Raw genomic sequence first — 18,558 nt, forward strand, 5'->3', positions numbered from 1 at the left:
CTATACTTGTTTCAACTGGAGGCCCAACAAATGAATCATGTAATTTTTACAAATCAAGTAATTATAAAAACTTTTTATATTGGTTTCCCGTGTGATGTCTCATTAAATGCAGTGACCGTTTGTTTTTTACCCGTGATTAATCATAGCCCTTTGAAATAAACCATCCGTTGGATTCTAAATAAAAGAAGTGTATCCCCGTCGAAAGCATTTGGATCCAGTCAGAAACATTTGGAAACCAGTCAAAATTGTTCAATACATTGCAGTCGGCTGTCTGCAAACATTAAAGGATGTGCCGCGCGAGCACTGATTGCGTCACGTGCTAATTACAGACCGATTATCAAGGTGACAATCAGACTGTTTGACACGTTTATTGATTATCTGAGGGTGCTACCAACAATTTCCTGCTTGGCAGGTGATCGTGTATTGAGATTTCAGACCAAAATTTATACTTTTCTCCATTTTTACGGGACCGATTTTTTTGCGTTTTTTCACTTCACGAAGCGGTCTGAAAAGTCAAAAATCGGTCCAAAACCGACAAACTGGCAAATTTCCGGAGCCCTGACCGGGGGCATCAAGCGTTTATTGAACCCAGCTCCTTGTTTTGGGGGGTTTTTTGTTTAAAGTTTATGCTCAGTTATTTTGTTTTTTAGCTCACCTGTCACAAAGTGACAAGGTGAGCTTTTGTGATCGCGCGGTGTCCGTCGTCCGTCGTCCGTCCGTGCGTCCGTGCGTCCGTGCGTCCGTAAACTTTTGCTTGTGACCACTCTAGAGGTCACATTTTTCATGGGATCTTTATGAAAGTTGGTCAGAATGTTCATCTTGATGATATCTAGGTCAAGTTCGAAACTGGGTCATGTGCCGTCAAAAACTAGGTCAGTAGGTCTAAAAATAGAAAAACCTTGTGACCTCTCTAGAGGCCATATATTTCACAAGATCTTCATGAAAATTGGTCAGAATGTTCACCTTGATGATATCTAGGTCAAGTTCGAAACTGGGTCACGTGGGGTCAAAAACTAGGTCAGTAGGTCTAAAAATAGAAAAACCTTGTGACCTCTCTAGAGGCCATATTTTTCATGAGATCTTCATGAATATTGGTCAGAATGTTTATCTTGATGATATCTAGGTCAAGTTCGAAACTGGGTCACGTAGGGTCAAAAACAGGTCATTAGGTCTAAAAATAGAAAAACCTTGTGACCTCTCTAGAGGCCATATTTCTCAATGCATCTTCATGAAAATTGGTCAGAACGTTCATCTTGATGATATCTAGGTCAAGTGCGAAACTGGGTCACGTGGGGTTAAAAACTAGGTCATAGATCTAAAAATAGAAAAACCTTGTGACCTCTCTAGAGGCCATATTTTTCATGAGATCTTCATGAATATTGGTCAGAATGTTCACCTTGATGATATCTAGGTCAAGTTCGAAACTGGTCATGTGGATCAAAAACTAGGTCAGTAGATCTAAAAATAGAAAAACCTTGTGACCTCTCTAGTGGCCATATTTCTCAATGGATCTTCATGAAAATTGGTCAGAATGTTTACCTTGATGATATCTAGGTCAAGTTCGAAACTGGGTCATGTGCGGTCAAAAACTAGTCAGTAGGTCTAAAAATAGGAAAACCTTGTGACCTCTCTAGAGGCGAATTTTTCAATGGATCTTCATGAAAATTGGTCAGAATGTTTACCTTGAAGATATCTAGGTCAAGTTCGAAACTGGGTCACGTGGGGTTAAAAACTAGGTCAGTAGATCTAAAAATAGAAAAACCTTGTGACCTCTCTAAGGCCATATATTTTTCATGAGATCTTCATGAATATTGGTCAGAATGTTCATCTTGATGATATCTAAGTCAGATTCGAAACTGGGTCACGTGGGGTCAAAAACTAGGTCAGTAGGTCTAAAAATAGAAAAAACCTTGTGACCTCTCTAGAGGCCATATTTCTCAATGGATCTTCATGAAAATTGGTGAGAATGTTCAGCTTGATGATATCTAGGTCAGGTTCATAACTGGGTCATGTGCGGTCAAAAACTAGGTCAGTAGGTCGAAAAATAGAAAAACCTTGTGACCTCTCTAGAGGCCATATTTTTCACGAGATCTTCATGAAAATTGGTGAAAATGTTCACCTTGATGATATCTAGGTCAAGTTTAAAAGTGGGTCACGTGCCTTCAAAAACTAGGTCATTAGGTCAAATAATAGAAAAACCTTGTGACCTCTCTAGAGGCCATATTTTTCAATGGATCTTCATGAAAATTGGTCAGAATTTTTTATCTTGATGATATCTAGGTCACATGTGCTCAAAAACTAGGTCACTATGTCAAATAATAGAAATAACGATGTCATACTCAGTTGAACACTGGGTCATGTGGAGATAGGTGAGCGATTCAGGACCATCATGGTCCTCTTGTTTAATTTATGCTGTGATTTTTACACTATGTGTGTATTGTAAACTTTGGGTAATACAACATTTCTATATTTTAAAGTTTTATCTGGATTGTTAAGTAGTTAAGCTTAATTGGTTTTACAGAGGTTTATTTTAGTGGGTGAAAACAATGCATTGAAAATGTCTGTAAATTACATAATTAGTAATTACTGTTTCTGAACAGAGAAAGATTATTTATATATAGTTTATATCAGCATTTAGCGTTTTAAGTTTCATTTTCCTGTGAAGTTTCAACTGATTATTGAAATATATGTAGTGAGTAACACATGAAATTATTGAATAGGTGTTACACCAGCAACATTAAAATGTATATTATGTGAAATTGTTAAATTTCATAGAATTGAATTTTCATGGTTTGGGACAAAAAAGTCAACATTTCTGTAGCTTTTTAGTCCCCTTCCGGTGGAACATCAAAGGGGACTATAAAATGGCGAAGTTTAGCTATAGAGTTTGCATCATACAGTATTATAAACTGATCAGTCCCTAACACATGTATTTATTATTGTTCATAGACATTGCTATTTGTTAAAAATAATATGAATATTTGATGCACATCTGATGGTATATCACTATTATTAATAAGTTAGGAGAAATAATTATTGTGTTTTTTGTGAGAAAATATTGAAAAAAGTCATAGATAACACAAGATTTTTCATGTCAGATTTGATATTCATGTAGATTATATAAGAAATATGTAAACAAGATTTCTCTGCTGATTTTAATTTGTTTGAATGTTGTTTGTATTTGTAATGTAACCTTGGTAGATTATGTATTATCACGAGAATGACTTACCTTTTGGCAATATTTTTATCTTAGATATGTAAATATTTGTTTATTTTTATGCCCCCAGCATCTACTGATGCCGGAGGCATATAGTGATTGTCCTGTCCGTTCGTTCGTCCGTCCGTACGAGGTTAACCAAATGGGACTGTTTCGTCTAGCATCAATACCCCTTTCTAGAATTACTTGATACTAATGCAGATGTAACCTGTGACCATTCCTCATCTTCAGACATCACCTGACCTCAGTTTTGACCTTGACTTTAACCTCATTTTGGACTTAGGTTGCTTTATATGGGCCATCTCTTGTTTAACCAAATGGGACCGTTTCGTCTAGCATCAATACCCCTTACAAGAATGAATTGATACTAATACAGATGTGAACTGTGACCATTCCTCATCTTCAAACATCACCTGACCTCAGTTTGACCTTGACCTTGACCTCGTTTTGGACTTGGGTGCAAAATCTATCGACAAGGATGCCACTGGGGGCATCAAGCGTTTATTGAACGCAGCTCCTTGTTTTGTTTAATTTTTACTCCTTATATGAGTTTTAATTTGCAATAAGAATGTATTCAGTTGTGTTGCTTATCAATATTTTATTGGTGCTTTATTATAATGCACATAGATGTTACTTTTTAGCTTATCTTTTCAAAGAAAAAGTAGAGCTATTGCACTCACCTTGGCGAGCGGTTTGTTAAAGTTTTTGATAAAGTCAAATACCTCTGTTACTATCAAAGCTATTGACTTGAAACTTACAATAGTTATTTACTATCTAAGTCTACACCAGGAGAAACAATCCCCATAACTCTGATTTGAATTTTGACATAGTTATTCCCCTATTTATGCCCCCCTTCGAAGAAGGAGGGGTATATTGTTTTGCAGATGTCGGTCGGTAGGTCTGTCGGTCGGTAGGTTGGTCGGACGGAATGTAGACCAATCCGTTTCCGGATGATAACTCAAGAACGCTTGGGCCTAGGATCATGAAAGTTGATAGGGAGGTTGGTCATCACCAGCAGATGACCCCTATTGATTTTGAGGTCTGTATGTCAAAGGTCAAGGTCACAGTGACCCTGAATAGTAATACGATTTCCGGATGATAACTAAAGAACACTTGGGCCTAGGATCATGAAAGTTGATAGGGGGGTTTGTAATGGCCAGCAGATGACCCCTATTGATTTTGAGGTCAGTTTGTTAAAGGTCAAGGTCACAGTGACCCTGAACAGTAAAACGGTTTCCGGATGATAACTCAAGAACGCTTAGGCCTAGGGTCACGAAAGTTAATAGGGAGGTTGATCATGACCAGCAGATGACCCCTATTGATTTTGAGGTCAGTACGTCAAAGGTCAAGGTCACAGTGACCAGGAACAGTAAAATGGTTTCCAGGCAATAACTCAAGAACGCTTCAGCCTAGTGTCAGGAAAATTGATAGTTAGGTTGGCCATGACCAGCAGATGACCCCTATTGATTTTGAGGTCATTAGGTCAAAGGTCAAGGTCACATTGGCCAGGAACAGTTAAACGGTTTCTGATCTTCTTGTCCAAAACCATAGGGCCTAGGGCTTTGATATTTGGTATGTAGCATAATCTAGTGGTCCTCTACCAAGAGTTTTCAGATTATTTCCCTGGGATCAAATATGGCCCCACCCTGGGGGTCACATGGTTTATATAGACTTATATAGGAAAAAACTTTAAAAAACCTCTTGTCCAAAACCACAGGGCCTAGGGCTTTGATATTTTGTATATGACATCATCGAGTGGTCCTCTACTAAGATTATTCAAATTATTCCCCTAGGGTCAAATATGGCTCCGCCCTGGAGGTCACATGGTTTACATAGACTTATATAGGGAAAAGCTTTGAAAATCTTCTTGTCCAAACCACAAAGACTATGGTTTTGATATTTTGTTATGTAGCATCATCTAGTGGTTCTCTACCAAGTTGTTCAAATTATCCCTCTAGGGTCAAATATGGCCCCGCCCCAGGGGTCATATGGTTCATATAGACTTATATAGGGAAAAACTTTGAATCTTCATGTCAATAACTTACATCATTCAAATTTGGACCACATGTATAGTTTTGAGTGGCAAGATGAACCTTGACATGAGTTGACCTTGATCTTGACCTAGTGACCTACTTTCACATTTCTGTAGCTACAGCCTTCAAATTTGGACCACATGCATAGGTTTGTGTACTGAAAAAAACTTTGAACTTGTTATTGACCTAGTGACCTACTTTCACATTTTTGAAGGTACAGGCTTCAAATTTGGACCGTATGCATAGTTTTTTGTTCCAAAATAAAATTTGACCTTGATTTTGACCTAGTGACCTACTTTCACATTTCTCAAGCTACAGCCTTCAAATTTGAACCACATGCATAGTTTTGTGTACTGATATGAACTTTGATCTTAAGATTGACCTAGTGACCTACTTTCACATTTCTGAAGGTACAGGCTTCAAATTTGGACCACATGCATAGTTTTGTGTTCCGAAAAAAATTTGACCTTGATTTTGACCTTGTGACCTACTTTCACATTTCTCAAGCTACAGCTTTCAAATATGGACCACATACACATTGTTTTGTACCGAAATGAAATTTGACCTTGATTTTGACCTTGAACAAGTCTTGAAATTTGGAACATTCAAAAATGGCTCAGTGGATGGCGCCAAGATCACTCTGTAATCTCTTGTTAGGTTAATAGGTTAAAGGTCAAGGTCAGATTAAACCAGAATGAACTTTGTTTACAGTGAGCATATAATTTCTGTTCCTTGTGCAATTACTGTATGCATCAAGGGGGGCATTTCGTGTTCGATGAGCTCTTGTTAACTTAGAATTTTTTGGTTAAAGGTTTTACTGGCAAAGCTCTAATTCAGAGTCAAGCACTGAGAAAAGTCAAGCATGTTGTCTTGCGGACAGCTCTTGTTCTTGAGGTTTTGATTTCAGTACAGGTGTGTGCTTACATAATGAGTAATTGTGATTAAGTATTTTTCTTAGGTTATATTTTAAGATAAAGTGTACTTACTGAATTTTGAATTAAAAATGTTACACATACATGTATGAAATTTTATTTTGTGAGTTGGCTGTTTCTAGTTGCTTGCCTAAAATTTTGTTAAAAGATATTATTAAGAAGGAAATGTGCATAATTTTCTGAAAGTTTTATCTCAGAATATATTGTAAAGCAAGTGACCTAAGAGCTGTCAGAGGACAGCAACGCTGGACTATTCAAAAGATTTGTCAATAAAAAATGTTAAAATAATGAAATCATAGACATAAGCAGTTATAAAATGGGGTAACAATTTTGAGTCATAGAACTTCTTATGAGGCTTTAATGAAATAACAGATTACAAAAAAATGCCACACTGAAAAAGCAAAACAGGGTTATGGGGCCTGTGCATTGCATGTCATATCACACAGGTCGAGAGTGTGAATTTTCATTCCATTCCCACTAGTAGTTACCGAGATAAAAAGTAACCAGTACATACAAAAACTTACCCAAAACTTGGTAATGGAAAAAGGTAAAAGAACAAAATACAGTTATGGAACCTGTACATTATATGTTAGATTGTCATATTGGGCAGAACTTTGTGTGTGAAGTTTCTATCAGTTTCCCCCCAAGAGTTACTGAAATACCAGCTTACATACAAAAACTTACCCAAAAATTGTTAAGTTGAAAAAGGGGCATAACTTCATAATTTACCCAAAAAAAGCTATGGAACTCTTGTACTGCATGTCAGATCGTAACAGCTAGTGTACAAGTGTATGAAATTTGAAATTATTATCACTAGTAGTTACTGTGATACCAGCTGGTGGTTATGGGATACCAATTTACATACAAAATCAAATTTTGACGCCTACATCAATGAACATTCTGCCAATTCTTTGAATAGTCAAGCTAGAAAATCATGTCTTTAAGTTACACTCAAACCTGTGTATAGTAACCATGTTGAGAGACAGCCACAATATGGTTTGTATATGCATGTGGTCTTTATTCGCACGTTAAAATGAAGTACAGATAGTAACTGGGGCCAGGTGCAGTAAAACTATCCTTAGCAGGCACTTACAGTAAGCAGCCACTTGCCTTAGGCAGTCAGTATGTACACTTCCACAGTTTACTTATTGTTAGTTCAACTTGTCTTAAGCAGCGACTTGTCTTAAACAACTAGATTATGTAACTGTCTTGGCTGGCTGCTTATTTGACTGTTTTCTCTTTTACAAGTGGTATTAAGCACAGGTTCAGCTACATTTCACAAATAAATTTATCCTTGTAAGGATTTTTTAAGTTAATTAATCTATTTATTAAATAATACACTTTGTTCATTTAATACTTACTTGTTTAGCTCAAACATATTTATTTTAGTATAATATCAGTTGCAGAGAATGTTATTTAACACTACCTTTAATAATAAAAAGAAACACAGCATTATTTATATTATAGGTTTTATCCTATTACTTGTCGTTGTTACATGTATATAGCATTGGAGCAGCATTATGTATTTATTGGTGTTAGTTATACTAAAGATAATTAAAATCAGATTAAATATTTACTTGTATTGTTGGTTTTTTAGCTCACGTGGTTCTGGGATGATCTGTGTATGAAAAGAATTGGAACCACTGCCTTACCCTTGCATGATCGTAAGAGGCGACTAATAGGGTCTTAACACTTGGTTTTGCAGTAACTCTGTGATTCCAGCAGGTATGCAAATTTTGATTCCATACCATGTTTTTATTTCGATGTAAATGAGATATGGAACCAAAATTTGTAGTCCTGTTTGGTGCCATATAACCTATTCTGTGTTGGTGCGCCATAAAACCCAAATAAATAAATAAGCTCACCTGAGCCAAAGGCTCAGGGTGAGCTATTGTGATCGCTTCTTATCTAAAACCACAGGTCATGAATAGGGCTTTAATATTTGGCATGTAGCATCATCTAGTGGTCCTCTACCAAGATTGTTCATATTATCCTCCTAGGGTCAAATATGGCCCCGCCCTGGGGGTCACATGGTTTACATTGACTTATATAGGGAAAACTTTGAAAATCTTTTTGTCCAAAACCACAAAGCGTAGAGCCTCAATATTTGGCATGTAACATCATTTAATGGTCTTCTAGGAAGTTTGTTCAAATTATGCCCCTCAGGTGAAAAGAGGCCCCACCCCGGGGGTCCCAAATTTTACATAGAGTTATATAGAAAAAAAACTTTAAAAATTTCCTTGTCTGAAACCACAAAACTGACCCCGCCCCAGGGGTCACTTGATTTTACATAGATTTCTATAGGAAAATCTTCAAATTTAAAAAAAGAATAAACCAGAAGGCCTAGAGCTTAGATATTTGACATGTAGCATTGCCTAATGGACCTCTACAAAATTTGTTCAAATCATGATCCCCTGGGTCAAAATTGACCCTGCCCCAGGGGTCACTTGATTTTACATAGGAAAATCTTCAAAAAATTTCTAAAAATAAACCAGAAGGCCTAGAGCTTAGATATTTGGCATGTAGCATTGTCTAGTGGACCTCTACAATATTTATTCAAATCTTGACCCCGCGGTCAAATTGACCCTGCCCCATGGGGATACTTGATTGTACATAGAAAAATCTTCAAAATTTTCTAAAAATAAACCAGAAGGCCTAGAGCTTAGATATTTGACATGTAGCATTGCCTAGTGGACTTCTACAAAATTTGTTCAAATCATGACCCCTGGGGTCACTTGATTTTACATAGGAAAATCTTCAAAAAATTTCTAAAAATAAACCAGAAGGCCTAGATCTTAGATATTTGACATGTAGCATTGCCTAGTAGACTTCTACAAACTTTGTTCAAATCTTGACCCCCGGGGTAAAATTGGCTCTGCCCCAGGGGTCACTTGATTTTACATAGGAAAATCTTCAAAAAAATTCTAAAAATAAACCAGAAGGCCTAGAGCTTAGATATTTGACATGCAGCATTGCCTAGCGGACCTCTACAAAATTTGTTCAAATCATGACCCTGGGGTCAAATTGAGCCCGCCCCATGGGGTTACTCGATTGTACAAAGAAAAAACTTCAAAATTTTCTAAAAATAAACCAGAAGGCCTAGAGCTCTACAAATTTGTTCAAATCATGACCCCGTCCCAGGTGTCACTTGATTTTACATAGGAAAATCTTCAAAAATTTTCTAAAAATAAACCAGAAGGCCTAGAGCTTAGATATTTCACATGTAGCATTGCCTAGTGGACCTCTACAAAATTTGTTCAAATCATGACCCCCGGGGTCAAAATTGACCCCATCACAGGGGTCACTCGATTTTACATAGTAAAATCTTCATGAATTTGCTAAAAATAAACCAGAAGGCCTAGATCTTAGGTATTTGACTTGTAGCATTGCCTAGTAGACTTCTACAAAATTTGTTCAAATCATGACCCCCAGGGTCAAATTGACCCTGCCCCATGGGGTTACTTGATTGTATATAGAAAAATCTTCAAAAAAAATCTAAAAATAAACCAGAAGGCCTAGAGCTTAGATATTTGACATGTAGCATTGCCTAGTGGACCTCTACAGATTGTTGAAATCATGACCCACGGGGTAAAATTGGCCCAGCCCCAGGGATTACTTGATTGTACATCGGAAAATCTTCCAAACAATTTCTAAAAATCATCAGCTTGATATTTGAAACATGTAGCTCATATTTCTCAGGTGAGTGATCCAGGGTCATCATGACCCTCTTGTTTTAATTTTGACAGACCTTGTACACGTAACTGTGAAATCATTTAATATTGTGGGCATGAAATTTAGTGGTTTTGACCAAAACGGCTATACTGTGGGGATATGAATATGTGGATTTCAAATTTTGAACATAAAATTAATAAAAAGTTTACCTGTTCATTGGGATTTAATTTTGTAAATTGATAAAACCATGAAATACACGAAAGTAAGGCCTCCATGTATATAAATGATTTTACAGAATCTGAAAATTCTTTTATTGGAACAAGTTTTGCCACAGGGCTACTAATTGAATAATAAATTAGGCCAAACAACATCTTTGCAGTAAAGCCATTTTGAAGCCCCTGAAATGAGGCTTAGGGATTTGACTGTACATTTGTAGTCCTACTGTCCAAAACACCTTATCTCTCAGCTCAAACTTCTGAATACTGTGAATTCATTAATATTCGTTGCGGACTAATTTTCGTGGTGGAATCAATCCACGAAATTTAATCCCAACGAACGAGTAAAATTCCCATTCATAATATATTCAAAAGTTGAAATCCACGAATTTATATACCCATGGAATTGCCGTTTCGACCAAAACTATGAAATTTCATGCCCACGAAATTAAATGATTTTACAGTAATAAAATGGATTTCATTGAAAAAATGTACACAAATGTTAACCACAATGAGACTCAAACTGGCAGGGGTCACAAGCTAGGACACTTGTGTTATGGTTAGGGTTACTTGTTGTGAATCAGCGAACTGAGTAACAATTTCTGCATACATGTAATTTGCATAATCAGAGTCAACAGTCGAAGTCAATAAAACAGATACAGTATACACTCTGCTTATGACATCTCTGAACAGCAAAAACCTTCCTACAAAGTAACAAAGGCAGATATTTTTAGTTCCATTAAGATAAAATTCTTAGTACACAAGAGTTGTTTGTTCAACACACATGCCCATCCCCAATGATGACTTGTCCCACTATCAGTCCCAAGATTTACTTTGACCTACTGACCTCCATCATAATAGGGGTAATCTACTGACCACAGGCAGGCATCATAAGAAGTTTGTGGACTATAGTCAAAACACTCTTTTAAGATATTGAGCTGAAACTTATTTTTAGTCTCAAGGTTACTATGACCCAACCTTTGACCTACTGTCCCCCAAGAACAGTAGCTACTGGCAATATCATCCTATGAAGTTTGAAGGCAGATTGCCAAAAGGGTTCTTAAGCTAATGAGCATGAACTATTTTCAGGCTTGATGTCGGTGACCTTTGACCCGGGAAAAAAATGGATCCATCTACTGACCACAGGCAAGCATGAAGTTGGACTACTGCAGGCCAAAGCAGTTTTTACTTATTGATTGGAAACTGTTATCAGTCTCAAGTCGGTGTAACTGATCTTGGACAAACGACAGAACAATAGGGGTCATTTACCGACTACAGGCCAACATCCTATGAAGCTTAACAACTGTAGGTCAAAACATTCTTTACTTATTGAGCAGAATATGTTTTCAGTCTCCAGGTCACTATGACCTTTGTCTTACTGACCCCAAAACAATTGCTGTCATCTAATGACTACAGGCCATCATCTTACAGTTTGATAACTGCAAGTCAAAGCGTTCTTCACTTTTGAGCACGAACTGTTTTCGTTCTCAAGATCATTGAGCCTTGACCTTTGTCGTACTAACCCTGGACGATAGGAGTCATCTACTGACCACAGGCAATCATCCCATAAAAATTGACCACTATAGGCCAAATCTGCCTTTACTTAGAGTGGAACCCATTGTCAGTCTAACTATTAATGTGACCTTGATCTTTGACCTACTGACCTCAAAACAAGAGGGGTCATCTACTGACCTCAGGCAATCATCCTAAAAAGTCAGACAGCTGTAAGCCAGAGATCTTTACTTATTGAGTGGAGTAATTTGTCCCAAGGTTACTGTGACCTTGACCTTAACAGTAAGTGTCATCTACTGACCATAGGCTATCATCCTATGAAGCTTGACTATTACGAGACCAAGACATAGTGTTCTCTAGTTATTCACCAGAAACAAAAAACAGTATACTCCCAATATACTAGAGAGGGAGCATAATTAACCTCTCATAAACAACAACCTATGTACAGCAAATATTTATGTCTTCCAAGCAGCGTTCAACTCAATGGCGACTAACTTAAGTTTTAAACAAGGAATATAACAACAAAGACAAAGTCGTAATATTCAATACTTTACTTTTCATAATGTCTGTCAACACAAATAATTAGGGTGTCTATAGGATGATCATAAGATAATACAAAGAGATTGAGCAAGCTGAAAAATTAAATCATATATTCAATTTCACATGCGTACATGCCAAGTTGTCATCTATTATACAGAGATTACGATCTTGTCAATTAATCAATTCGGGTTACGGTCGTTACTCAAAGCAATACTGAATAATTTTAATCAGAATTGTAACATCTCTTTAATACCGTATCGTTGATTTCTAAAAAATATTCTGTCCTAATTACTTCCATTACTTTCATCTTCTCTGTTCAGACATTGCTACTGATCTTTTTTTTTTCAATTTTAATCATCAAAGTGCTTTGATTACAACAAATACGAAAAAAGCTCATTCAGCAATTAACCATTTGGGAATTTTACAACAATTTCACTGCAAATTGATAGAAGTTTTTTTACCATTTTGCTCTGTTTAAAAATATGTTGTTAAAACTTTCATGCACTGAATTTTCAATCTTAGTAGTTTGTCATAAAACTTTTACTCTGACAACAGATACACCGTTTATTCTTAAAAGATCTTAAGGTATTAGACACCTAATAGAAATGTTTAAAAAATGGCATTCGCTTGGTATATTCTTAAAGTTGACCTTGTTTTGCACTGTGTTGCAATTTTTAAACAACTTTTACCGTGCTGTTTTTCTTCTAAAAATAAATTTTGCATAACCTATGCCCCCTCGAAAAATTTAAGTCAAAAGTAGGTTTATGGTAGGAATTGAATACTCTTCAACTGGAGGTACACTATTAGGTATCTAATACCTTAAACTAAATCTGAATTCGTTTCAAGCCAAAATGCCAATTACCTTAAATTATAAAACAGAGTTTGAAATATGACAACTTGGCTCTATTTTTTCAGTCCTATCAGTCTGTTGACATACATAACAAGCTGAACTACTGACTAAAGTAACTGGAAAGAAAGAAAGACAAATAAACCATTCAAGAAACTCTATGACTCACCAACAATAGTAATTACTGTTCTACATGAGCTGCAAAAAGCATTTGAACTTCTTTCCTTTAATCTTGTAACTATAAGAAAATCTCAAATTATACACCAACAAACATCAGTTGTATTGCAAAACCTGAAAATCGGTTTCATATTAAATGGGACAGTGATTGAATAAGATTTTAACTGCCCAAATAAATTTATCTCCTTTAACAATTTTGTTTATATTTTCTAATCATTATATTCACTGTACTACTTCTAAAAAGAATATCCATGAACAAACACCATTTTCACTTCAAAATTACCTGCTTAACCTTTACCCTGCTAAATTTCTAAAATAGACCGGTCTATCATTCAATTTGGGCAGTACCATTTATTACTTGAAGGGGTGTTCACTGAAAATTTACAGACTGAACAGTGAACAGCGCAGACCATGATCAGCCTGCATGGACTTAGGGTCTGCGCTGGCCGCAAAGGAAAAATCATATGCCACCAGCAGGCTAAAGGTTAGGAATATTTCTTACATGTAGTTTATTTTTAGCTACAGTAATTGTTTTCGATACAATTTTGCCTGCAAACTTTCTCCTATCATTCATATGGCAATATTTTCCATAACAGGAATGTGATTTCACAATATATGTAACAAATTTCTTAAACCGTTCATATATTATACCGAATCCAGTCTCGGTAAAATTCATCATATATGTAAGAAAAACGAAACAGTCATTCGTTTTCCCAAGCACAATCTTTTACTGATAAACAAAGCAAGGATCAAATAGTTATACTCACTCCTTACACTGAGACAGAGAATGACTAACGAGAAACAATTAACGATTTTTTTTTGAAAAAAAAATGATGATACGACTCTTGTTATAATTTGCTATGATATACCACGCCTGCTCTAATCTATATATAGATACAATGATCATATGACACCTAGTATAAATATCTTTTATATACATTGTATTCAAATATCAACATTTAACAAATAACAGATGGTAATGGTCAAGGTTACAGGATTAAGAATTTCAGCAGTGTTCTTCATGTGAACAAATACTAATCTTTACTTTTCAACATATAAAAGGCTTCTGAACAGGATGGAAAACTAATGTCTTTGTTAGGATATGCCTTTCTGATCTTGTTTAAAGATGCAAAAAATTTCAAACGAATATTGAACAATTCATGCTTGTAACAAAATTTGGTTTAAAAAACTTCAACCATCTATTAGGTGTATACTGACTGGCACTATCCTATCAAATATATAAAATTATATCAATCTCACTGAGGAAAATAAACCTGGAAATGCTTAACAGAACAGCTGTATTTAAGTTTTCTGTGCCATCCGTTTTCTTGGCACTTATTTTGAAGCCCTGCATTCAACCCTTTCCTCCTGGCCTTGACTATTATAATGCAGCATGCAATCACAGTAATAGAGAATAATTTATAGCGGTCAAGTAAAACTTACCGCAGAAATGTATATCTTAACGTGAAAATAAAAATGTATTTTGTGACAGTGTTCACAAGTGAGGTAAAATGAAACACCCAAACAATCTCTCCTTCAACAAGGCACAAAGTCAGTGATATGTCTTTCAAAATTTAACTTGTAAATATAATATATAATAATTTCTTACTAGAAATAAACTATTTCATTTCTATTCTCAATTAGATTTACATATCTATGTATTATCAAAAATGTCGTTTTCTGTAAGCTGACAGGGCAAGTACATTAGAAAAGTAAAATTACATATTTTTCTACAATTAAAATGTAAGCCTTTAACTTCAAAGTAACATTTATGATTAAAATAAACAAGATCTTATATCATGTTAAAAAAGTTTATTTGTGAACGTATCTCGCAGAAGTATAAAACAAATCTATCACATTCCCTGGAGACTGTCAGCTTGGAATTATCACAACTCTGTGTTGATATGCTGTGCATTCTTATGAATAAAGAACTACTGTAAAATAGGACATTTTCATGTAATCAAAACTGCACAAAATTTAGAAATAGCTTACACAAGAATTAATCTTTGTGTAAGTTGTAAATTTTTCCCTAAACAGCAATTAAAATCGGAAGATTTTTTCAACAAATAATTTTCGTGTAATAACCAGAAATGTAAATTCACAAAAAAAAAAAAATCCCTGCCAAATGTTTCTGATTTTATGGTAAAAGTAAATATCAAGCTCTGTCTTTATTTTATAGAGCTCCCTTAAAACAAGGTGCAACCTGAACAGCATTTATCTGGTTTTACAGAGTACAGCCCCTTCATACTTCTTTTGTAGTGAATCTTAACACACTTCCTGACTATCTTTCTAAACATCGTATGCCATGATTTGCTTAAAATGCCGAGAATAAAGTATGCTTGTGATCTTTTCTAAACATGCTACATCGATATGTACAAAATGTAAAGATAAAATCTGGACGGAATAACAATACAATGATAGAAATGCAAAATTATGCAACTCCATACACAGCGTAAACAACTCTACTGTGTATACAACTCTATACATAGTGTAAACAACTCTATAAAGTGTATACAACTCCCTGCACAGTGTAAACAACTCTATACAGTGTATACAACTCCATACACAGTGGAAACAACTCTATACAGCGTATACAGCTACATACACAGTGTAAACAACTCTATACAGTGTATACAACTCCATACACAGTGTAAACAACTCTATACACAGTGTAAACAACCCTAAACATGGTGTCATCAACTCTATAAATGGTGTAAACAACTCTAAACACAATGTAAACAGCCTTGCACACAATGTATACAACTCTATACACAGTATATACAACTATTTGTGGTATAAACAACACTATACTCTGTGTATGCAATTCTTTTTATAGTATAAACAACTCTTTACCCAGTATATACAACTCTTCACACTGTGTAAAGTTACACAACACAATACGCAGTGAAAACAAACACCAGGATCCTCTTGAATTTACTAAAGACTTAAAACCTACGATGGTATAACCATGTTGAAAAAAATGTTCTAAAATTTACACTATGAAAAATATCATAAAATTGATACAAATATGTTTCCCTACTCAATTACTGAATTTTCTCAGTCGCCATGTAAGCACTTTGAAATAAACATGTAAATAAAATTTTATTATCAAATTTTGTTTTGTATTAATAGCAGTTGCATTCTGAAATTTATTCCACTTAATCAATAAAGTTGTTTTTTCTTTTAACAGTTACTGTCAGAATTCTTTCCTTATACTAGTTTTCTTGACAATGCCTATATTAACTGGCACATTTAAAGGACATGTTTATATACAAAAAAAAAAATATTCATTCAAACCAAAAATTCTTGTATAAAACATAATAAAATACAAACCTTTGTTAAACGTACTGACTGGCTATGTGCGTTCATGAATTTATCACAGCTAAATTGTAAACAATCCCTAGCTTCCGTAAAAGCTTGTGACTAAAATATTAATAAAGCATTTAACAGCATTCTTTCTTGAATGAATACATTAAAATGAATCAGATAAAACATAACCCTATACATTTACAGGAGCACTTGCAAAATAAACATAAATAGAACTATGCAAATATAATTAAGAATGATTCAAAAATAAATAACCAAACTTGTGGCTGAATTGCAAAAACAAATATTTAAAACAAAGCACATAAAATTAAATCACATAAGTTTTAACTGCACCCATGTCTTAAACAAAACTTAAACTTGGTCTTCTTGCCGAAAACAAATTCCATCACTTTGCAGGTTACGCTATTGTTCGTCCAAAGTTTCAAAGCATGCGAATTTCAACATACAGTATACCATAAAACCTGTATTAGCCAGTCAGGGAGACCAAATTAGGCTGTTTACAGCAGGTGGAAAATTGAACAAAAGCCAATTTTGAAAATTTGTTGTCTGGTGGCTTAATACAGGTGACTGCTAAAACAGGTTCAACTGTAGTTTAGGGTGAATAGAACCGAAGCAAATGAAAGAAAATACAGAACTCATTATACTGACTGCGGTCAGCACTTCATACGATTATATAATTTGTTTATTCCACTAAGTTTAACTAATAATTTTTTTCTAAATAATCTACCTACTCTGATTGATAAAAACAATGAAATGTAAAACAAAAATAATTTATCAAATGTTTTTCTAAGTAAAGTGCCTGCCGCAATCCCTGACCAATCTTTCATTATGCTCATTCCGATGATCATCTTATAAATAATAAATACTTCAAACTGAAATAGTCCCGATTAACTTGTCAAATGGTGAAATATAATGTGGCAATGAGTTAAGTCAAATGTTACATTTTACATTCATGTAAAAATACCTTTTGAATTTATCTGTGACCTTATTCTTTAAAAAAAAAAAAACCTGTATCTTCAACTTCAATAACATTACAATAGGTGAAAAGTGGTAGCAGTCAATATCTATCAATATAAACATCTCTAACAAGCTTTAAATAATACACAATATCTACAAAAATACATGATTTTATTTAAATAAATATCTTATTAAGGTAACACATGCAGTGCAAAATAGTTTTTTCAACATCAGACTGAAGATCCGTTCCATTCTATTCTATTCCAAGTGATCCATTTTTTTCACTATCTCCAACACAAAGAACGTCAGATATCACATCCACTTTACCAACAAAAGGAATTCTTATATCGTATCTTCCCCAAACAACATGGAATGCATCCTCTCTTGATATCCAAAATCACGTAAAACATATATTTCACGTAATTTAATTATTCAGTAACATTTTGCAAGCAAAACTGAGTAAAATATTCAGATTAGCTCACTGGCCCAAAACTTTTCTGCTTCAAATACAAAATAAATCTCTCCAACTTATCACAAGTTTTTCCTTTAAATGTTTGCTATCGATTCAAGCTATCTAAATACCAAGTTCGAGTGATGTTGCTGTCATAATCAGCACATTGTTGCATGGCCTACACAAACAATTTTCTGTACACATTTAAACGAAAATGTTCATTCTTTCCAATTGTATTACCACAGTATATCATCGGATAACCAAGGCTATATTCACTCAGAGTCTTAACTCTTTATGTTTTTTTCCAGGCATTTTTAACCTGTCCATTGAATCGTCTCAGGAGTACTCAATCAACTCTTGTAGTAACTGAATATGTCGTGGGGTTACATTAGGATCCGAGGATGCCCTCTCGATCAACTGCGATCCCATATGTTGATAAAGGGAGTTTACTAGTTTGCCTGTGGCTGTTCTAATACTTGAGCTGCCCCCTTGGATGGCCCCACTACTGTTAGTGGCCCCCAGGAGATGCCACAACAGTGGCAAGACGTGCAAAATGACCTGCTTTGTTTTCTTTGGGTACACTCGATTCACCAATTCTGAAATAGAAAATAATTCTTAACTCACTGAACTAAACTGCACATAAGAACATCACAGCAACTTAGTTTTTCAAAAGAAATT

At 35.0% G+C, this 18,558-nt stretch overlaps 1 protein-coding gene across 7 annotated transcripts in view; it reads right to left on the reverse strand.

Annotated features, from left to right (window-relative positions):
- Positions 1-12,117: 12,117 nt before the first annotated feature.
- Positions 12,118-18,558, reverse strand: part of LOC123540793 (TOG array regulator of axonemal microtubules protein 1-like) — a 57,874-nt gene continuing 51,433 nt past the window's right edge. For all 7 annotated transcript variants that reach the window (XM_053545492.1, XM_053545480.1, XM_053545477.1 and 4 more), the window contains one exon: positions 12,118-18,476. In XM_053545492.1, the coding sequence (XP_053401467.1) occupies positions 18,217-18,476 (260 nt within the window). In that variant the 3' untranslated portion in view covers positions 12,118-18,216. The remainder of the gene's footprint in view (positions 18,477-18,558) is intronic.

Source organism: Mercenaria mercenaria, chromosome 1 (assembly GCF_021730395.1).
Source record: "Mercenaria mercenaria strain notata chromosome 1, MADL_Memer_1, whole genome shotgun sequence".
Taxonomy (NCBI): domain Eukaryota; kingdom Metazoa; phylum Mollusca; class Bivalvia; order Venerida; family Veneridae; genus Mercenaria; species Mercenaria mercenaria.